Genomic DNA, 8,319 nt, shown 5'->3' on the forward strand with positions numbered 1-8,319 from the left:
TTATTTATTTGATTTTAATTTATTCTTCAACTGAACACAAGAAGTAAACTCGACAAAGTAACCTGTTCTAACCATTTAGAGTAACAGTCACTTGATTGGAATCTATTACAATTTTAAATCCTTTCTTACATTTTCCAACGAATAAATCATTTTTAGTCAGTCACTTGATCGGAATCTTTTACCATTTTGATCCTTTTCGAACCTTTATGTTCGTCATCTCAATCATTTCCACTTGATAAAGAGCACATTTTTTTTTTATCCCGGGATATGATGCCGTGGTAAGTCCATCTTGACCTCCTCATGCACTCAGGATTTGAACTTGAATCATTAGTATCCCTGGGCTGGACCATTGTATGAATTACCGCTTACACTTTCAAATTTATTCAATTTATTGTAAGAATCGGTAAAAAATTTAGGTAAGATCTGATCGATCCCTCCCGATTAATCGGAAACGAGATTTTAATACTATATAAAAACAAATTGTTTGCCTTTCACGAAGAAAACGACAGAAGAAACAAGATTTTCGTGGAATATATTATATATCCCAAGGAAGATTCACAGGCCTACTACATCACATGTCACGCTAGACATTCCCTCCTTCCTAAAACACTACCAAAAGCAAGCTAGCTATTCGTCAACTTGAGTCTCCGACCACAACGATCTGCTTCAATGGCTGCGAGACGTCGGTGGCCCCAGCGTGCCCCACGAACTCCGCCGGCGTTAGGGAGATCCCGTGGCAGACGCACAGGATCCGCACCTCTGAATTCGTGTAACTGTGCAAGAAGCCAGTGATGGTTTTCCCGTTGGGGCCGTCGCCGGTGGCCGAGACGAGCGGCATTCGCCGCGGCGGCGGAGGCGGAGTCCCAGCGGTTCGGGAAGCAGAGGTCTTGCTCACGGAGGCCTTGCGCTCCGGTGACTTGGTGTTCGACTTCACGCCGGGCTGTGCGTCGTCGGTCGGAACCAGCATGTTGGCTGTGGATTGCTCTGCTTTTTCTGGGATTGCCTGCTTCCTCGAGTCGCCACTGGAGGTGCTACCGCCGCCTGAAACGTACAAGGTTTTTTAATTCTTTTGTTCGGATTCAATTGCAAGAACATTTCGATGCAAAGATCGATCAAAATGCAAATTCTAGCTAATCGAAGAGGGGCAAAACAGAGAATTCGAAAGGGGACGATTTCAATACCTCGAACGGATCCGCTTTGATGATTCGACAGGGAAGACGAGCTACTCGCTGTTGAATCCGTCTTCGCCGGAGTACCAGTGTTAAGGCCTTTACCTCCATTCAACCCGCTACTAGAAGGAGCTTTTGGATTTGCCTGAAAAGGGAGACCGTGGGCGGCCACCGGCCGGAGCATATTCAGGTTCGAGAAAGGCATCACGTACGGGAACTGGATCCCGTTCGGCACCGGCACATAGTGGACTCGGTGGTAAGGGTACACAATAGGGAGCGAATGATGCTGGCCGATGCGATTGTGTCTAGGGTTAGAGTTAGGGATTGAGGCAGCACCGTGGAGGGAAATGCCGCCGCCCCCGTCTTTGGGACTCGCCGCCGATCGCCTAGCACCACCGGACGACGCCTCTTCCTCCTTCGCCGCCCGATCCCGCGCCCTCAATAGCAGCATCATTCGAGCCAGCGACGAGCGGTCTTCCGTCGATGGCAGTTCGGCGCGGGCGAATCCCCCATCTCTACGGAGCCCTTCGGCCCCATCCTTCACGCGTCCTCGGTCGCCGTCGTGGTCATCGGCTCTCGGCTTCGAGCTCTTCTTCCCGACGCCCCCGCCGACGGAGAGTCTGAGAGTGAGATCCAGGCTTGCGGCGTCGTCCTCCTCCTCTTCCTCCGCGATCGGGCGGAATAACTCCTCCATTGCCTTCATCGCCGCCGCTGCCGCCGCCGCCGCCTCCGCCTCTTCCGCCTGCCTCCTCTTCTTAATTTGAAGCAACGCTCCGTGGGAGCTCCGTAGCGAAAAGGACCGCATAAATAAACCCGACCGTGCGACCAGAACGATCGCCACGTGTTCGTGGTCCGAGGATTCCTTGGGCTCGCAGGCCGCCCACGTGTCCGGACTCTCCCGAGAGCGGCGTTCCGCTGGCGCGCCCGCCCCTCTCGTGCCGCTACGTCACGTAACGGCCTCCGGCCTCCGCTCCATCTGGTGGGCTCCCGCGCGGCCGCCACGCAGGCTATTGGGCGATAGAAGTGTTCTGACCCCTACGACGTGGCGTAATGATGGACCGGTGACTAGTACGGGGGAAGGGTGCCGAATGCTGCGATGGAAAGGGCAAGTAGTTTCAATGCGAGGAGGACGCGTGGCGGAGGGAGAGGAACGCTGGGTGCGTGGCTCAACACGTGGACCCCGGTGGGTGTTCTGGCGAGGGACATCCAACGGTCACGGAGCCACGTGTGGAGGAGGAGCCTCGGCTGCTGTACGATCACGGTGAGTGGACGCGTGGGCAAGATAGGAGTCGGCGCCAGCATTTGATTGGTCCGGGTGGGGCACATGGAAGGAGCTTTGACTGGGTTTGTACCGCTACACGTGTCGCAAATTAGAAGCCAAAGAAGCGATCAGGAAAATTAAAAGATAATGAGCACAAAAATTACGTGTAAAAGTATAAGATAATTTTATTAGTTAATTTAAAATACTAGTTTTTTTTTTTTACTCTAGCGACGTCAATTAACATGTTAATTGAATAAAAAAAAATTATGTGTTAATGTATATATTATAATAAAGTTAAAAGTACATACTAAATGTGATAAAACATTAAAAGTTAATAAAAAATAGAAAGTTCTTAAAGTTCTTGAATAATATTTTTCTTGGTCACTTAGGTTACAAAAATTTAGCAAGAGAAAATGCACCCAATGCTAATATAGGATGACCTCTAATCAGGGTGGACCTAGATCTTGATTCAGTATAGGCAATTAGGGTGAAAATGAATCGAACATGTTCGTGGTCTTTTTGAGCCGATTTTCTTACTCATGTTTAATATTTTTCTCTAGTCAAATTTGAACTAATAATATTTTATTTGATTATTTACTTACAAGTTGAAGTTCAAACTCTAAATTTTCATACAATTTTAATTTAAATATGCTTAAATTTAAGATCTGAATAATTTAAATCGAATTAAAATTTAAATCATTTTAAATTATAGTCCGATTATACTCGAATCAAGGTTTGAATACCACATATACTTAAGGATGACGATAGGGTGGGCGGGGGTGGCTTTGCCATCTCCATCCCATCCCATCTTCATTTTTTCAGATTCGGTGATTCCCCGAATCCAAACCCACGAGAATCAAATCCCCATTCCTGTCCCCATCTCCGTCCCATCATCATATTTAATTATTATTATTATTTTATGATTATTATTAATGATAATATTAATATCAATATTAATAATAATATTATTAATATTTTCAAAAATTTTAATATTAATATTAACACTATTATTAATACTTTTTAAAAAAAATCTTATTATTATTTATTAATATTCATAATAATAATATTCGGGACGAGTTCGAGAATGTGGATAGTATTTTCATATCCGCCTTAAACCTGTCCCATCCTTAAAAAAATCGAGAATCTCCATCCTCGTTTCAAATTTTCCCTATGAGACCTCGAACCCATGAGGAAAATTGTCATCCCTACATATACTCTCAAGCTCAAACCAAAATTATTTATATTTTAGAGCTTTAATGTCGCAAATATTTTTCGAATTCAAACCTAAATATTAATATTTTAATATTATTGGACTCGATTTGGTTGGTTTGCAATCCTATATACAATAATATAATATAATTAATAAAGAAAAAAATCATAAAACATCATAAAATAATTATCTTATAATTTTTTTTTTCAAATTGATCATCAATAGGATGAGATTAAATCTTAAAAAATCTTATGGATAAAATTCAATTAATTGTATTAATTATTTCCCTTCTAAAGTCAAAAACAAATTTCACGGGCACAACCAAATTACACTGAGTAACTCTGTACCTAACTCTGAAAAATGATTATTTAACTTTTAAAATTATATATTAATAATATTATAAAATGAATCAACATAGTGATGTAAATTTATCACTTTAGATAGATTACAATGAGACATGTAAATCAATAGAAAATCAATTTCGATATAATTATATCTGTCCATAGCTCTTGATATATACTTCGTAAGTTCTAGTAAACTGTATTTGATTTTGAAGATTCATTACATAGTCTTTTATCTAATGAGGTCATCATATTATGTTTTTATTCTTAAACCTTATTTTTAATTGCATGTACCAGTTTTTTTTCTCTAGGCCCAGTGTAGCAACTGGTATCCTTAAATTAGTTCGTTTCTAGCCGATATTCAAATGTTAAATCATCCATAATAATAATAATAATAATAATAATAATAATAATAATAATAATAATAATCCAATCTTATTTGTTAAATAGGATCGACTATATAGATCCTTTTACACTATTAAACTATATTTTTTATTATATCATCTATACTTAAATAAATTTTATTTTATTTTATGATTACTAATTAAGTTTTTTTTCAGTCTTCCCCTTCCTCGTTTAATATGTGTATTTGATGTAGTTTCACATCACTTAACTGGAGCATTTATTGATCGTCTAAGTACATGCTCATACCATCTTAAACGTATCTCTCAGAGTTTTCCCTCAATAGATGCAATTCAGACTTTCTCTTTAATGCTCTCATTTCTTATTCTGTCAATTCTTGTATGTCCACACATCCATCTTAACATCCTCATCTCTGCAACTCTTATCTTTTACTTATATACTCGAGTCATAGACCAACATGCAGCTTCATATAACATAGCAGATCTAACTATAATTTTGTAGAATTTTCTTTTAAGTTTTAGAGGCACTTTAAGGTCACATAAAACACCTGACGTTCTCCTCAATTTCAATCATCCTGCTTGTATCCTATGTAAGACATCTCTTTCAATCCCTCTATCTTTTTATTAAAATGATCCTGAATATCTAAAGCTCTCGGTTTTGGGCAACTCTACCAAAATAATATCATATGCAAATAACATGCACCATGATATTGTGTCTTTAAGGGTGTAAATGAACTAAGCCACTCATGAGCTATTCAAAACTCGATTCGATAAAGCTCGTTTAATGAGGTTCGTTAAGATAAACAAACCAAGCTCAAGCTTCACAATATTCCGCTAATGATAATAATTTTGATATTAAATTTATAGATTTTACACTCTACTTATAAAACATATAGACAAATATATTAAATTTATTTATTAGAATAAAATTATAAATTTTTAAAAAAATATTATAATTTTCTCTAAATATATAATTTAATTTTTAATGAATATTTAAATTTATAATTTAAATTCATGACAAATATATAATTTTCTCTACCGTTGGGCCGGCTAGAGGGGTTGGTAAATAACCTGTCAATTAAAAACAGACAACCCTTTCTCGAACGATTAAGCTAACACTTGTACAATGAAATTAAGCAGATAAATAAAAGCATAAAAGTAAAAACGAGGCACCAGATGTTTACTTGGTTACAACCGATGTGGTTGTTAATCCAAGGAAGATTAAGCTCAAAAACTCCTTCAGGCGGAGAAGCCTCTTACAGCGTTTAGGCACAGAAAACAGAAGCTTAACTACAACTAAAGCATACAAGTGCTTGGAAATAGAATGAGCGTGATTGTTGAAAAAGCTTCTGGACCAAGGCTATATTTATAGCCTTGGTCGGGGCGCCTGAATGTGTTCCGGGCGCCCTGGGGGGATAAAATTTATCCCCCAACGGTTGGATCGAGTCAAAGCTCGATCCTGTCAAAAAGTCCCTTCCGGGCGCCCCGGACAGCTCCGGGCGCCCCGGATAGTTCCGGGCACCCCGGAGCCAAAAGTCAACCCAGTTGACTTTTGGTCCGTGCTCTCTTCTCTGGTTCAGCTCGCCTCTGGTCCGGGTCTTTCTGCTCCGGCTCCGCTTGCTTGGGTGATCTCTGACATCCGGAATAGGGCTCACCCGAACCCATCTTTCGGTCTTCTCGAGCGTGCTTCCCTCCGGCTTCTCGTCCCTCGGAATTACCGCGTGTCCCTTCTCGTCCACCAGCGTACTCATCCGCAGACTTCGTCCCTCGGTCGCACCCCGTGCCGACCTTCGCGCTAGCTGTGTCTCTTGCTCCCCGAGCAATCTTCCGCTCCGGCTTTCGTACCTCGGAACCACCGCGCGCACTTCCTTCTCGTCCGCCGGTGTACTCTTCCGCAGCACCTCGTCCCTCGGACGCACAACGTGCCGTCCTTCTCGCTAGCTGCGTCTTCCGCTCGAGTACCTGTGCTCCTAAGCTCCTGCACACTTAGACACAAGGTTAGAAACAACGCAGGACCTAACTTAACTTGTTGATCACACCAAAACAACCTTGGGGTTCCAACAGTTTCGACCACCACAAGTATTCCAAGAATAGATGAGGTTCGGCCACATCACCAAGCTCCAAGGGATACTAGAAACAAAACCTCCTTTCTCTCCTTCTCCAAGCAAAATCCGGCTACCAACAAGCTCCTTGAGAGTTGATGCCGCTAGCCACCAATAAAGAAGAAAAGGAGGAGAGGAAGAAGATGAGAAGGGTCGGCCACCAACCAAAGAAATAGAAGAGGAAAACTAGAACATAAGTTGTGAGGTGAGACACCTCTACCCTCTCTTTTATATTCCTTGGTCTTGGCAAATAAGGAAAGTTTTATAAAAACTTCCTTATTCTCTTTGCCATTGGAAAAAAAATTTAAACAATTTCCTTTCCTTAATCAATGTGGTCGGCCACCTCTCATCCTTCAAGCAAGGAAAGTTTTAAGACAAAATTAAAACTTTCTAATTTGTTTCCGGAAATTTTTAAAATAAAAATTTCTCTTAAAAAATTTCTTTCGTGGTTGGTTATAAAAAGAAACTTTTATAAATTAAAATCTCTCAATCAAAACATGTGGATGATTTACAAAAAAGAAAAGTTTTCTCTAAAATTAAAATCTTCTTTCAATCTACAAATAAGAAAGATATCAAATATTTTCTTAATCTTTTGTAGAAACTATAAAAGAAAAAAATTTAATTTTAAAACTCTCTTTTAAAATCATGAACATGGTTTCATAAAAGGAAAGTTTTATCAAAAATTAAAATCTTCCTTTCAAATACAAATAAGGAAAAATTTCAAACCTTTCACTTAATCTTTTGTAGAAAGCTATAAATGAAAAGATTTAAATTTTAAACTCTCTTTTAAAACCATGGAATCCACATAAGAATTTTTTTTTAAAAAAATAAAATCCTTTTAATTTTATTGTGGCCGACCCACCTAGCTTGAGTTCAAGCTAGGGCTGGCCACACTTCATCCCATCTAAGCCTTTATGTGGCCGGCCCTTGCTTGGGCTCCAAGCATAGCTTGGCCGGCCACCTAGGATGGGTAAGAAGGTGGGTATGAGTGAGTATAATACTCTATAATTAAGAGGCTACGATAGGGACCGAGAGGAGAAATTGGTTTTGGTCTCCCGATGAAATTAAGCTTCCCGTGTTCGCCCCGAACACCCAAATTAATTTCATCAATAATAATTCATACTACTAAAGAATTATTATTGAACTACAACACCAATCCAAAATTACATTTTGGGCTCCTTCTTATTATGAGTGTATTAGTCTCCCGGTGTTTAAGATATAAAATGCCCACTAATTAAATGAGTTACTGACAACTCACTTAATTAATATCTAGCTCCAAGAGTAGTACCACTCAACTTCATTATCATGTCGGACTAAGTCCACCTGTAGGGGTTAACATGATAATCCGTATGAGCTCCTCTTGGGGACATTATCAACCTAGATTTCTAAGACACAGTTTCCTTCTATAATCAACAACACACACTATAAGTAATATCATTTCCCAACTTATCAAACCTTTTGATTTATCGAGCTAAATCTCACCCTTTGATAAGTCAAAGAAATAAATACTAAATATATGTGTTTGTTATTATATTAGGATTAAGAGCACAACTTCCATAATAACTAAGGTCTTGTTCTTTTATTAAGTCAGTATAAAAAGAACTTACCTTAAATGGTCCTGCTCAATACACTAAGTGTGTACTAGTGTAATTTATCAGTCAAGATAAACTAATACCTAATCACACTACGACTATTCCAATGGTTTGTTCCTTTCCATCTCAGTCATGAGCTACTGTTTATAATTTATAAGGAATTGATAGCATTATCTTCTGTGTGTGACACCACACACCATGTTATCTACAATATAAATTAATTGAACAACTACACTTAGCATAAATGTAGACAATTTGATCAATATGATTCTTATTTCTAAG

The 8,319-nt window shown here is 39.5% G+C and overlaps 1 protein-coding gene across 1 annotated transcript; it reads right to left on the bottom strand.

The window, feature by feature from the left end:
- Window positions 1-515: 515 nt before the first annotated feature.
- On the bottom strand, window positions 516-1,989 carry LOC122020878 (protein NINJA homolog 1-like). Its single transcript, XM_042578916.1, has 2 exons — window positions 1,182-1,989; window positions 516-1,041 (listed from the first exon to the last, which is right to left on the bottom strand). Exons 1-2 carry the CDS (start codon window positions 1,972-1,974, stop codon window positions 635-637), a joined length of 1,200 nt encoding a protein of 399 aa, XP_042434850.1. The 5' UTR covers window positions 1,975-1,989; the 3' UTR covers window positions 516-634.
- Window positions 1,990-8,319: the final 6,330 nt, after the last annotated feature.

This window comes from Zingiber officinale, chromosome 9A (genome assembly GCF_018446385.1).
Source record: "Zingiber officinale cultivar Zhangliang chromosome 9A, Zo_v1.1, whole genome shotgun sequence".
NCBI classification, from domain to species: domain Eukaryota; kingdom Viridiplantae; phylum Streptophyta; class Magnoliopsida; order Zingiberales; family Zingiberaceae; genus Zingiber; species Zingiber officinale.

What these genes read in the sequence shown, in the direction of transcription:
- LOC122020878 (XM_042578916.1), bottom strand. Translation starts at nt 1,974, where the DNA reads ATGCGGTCCTTTTCGCTACGGAGCTCCCACGGAGCGTTGCTTCAAATT. An exon ending in TCAAAGCGGATCCGTTCGAG is followed by an intron (nt 1,042 to 1,181) that starts GTATTGAAATCG and finishes TGTACGTTTCAG; the next exon opens with GCGGCGGTAGCACCTCCAGT.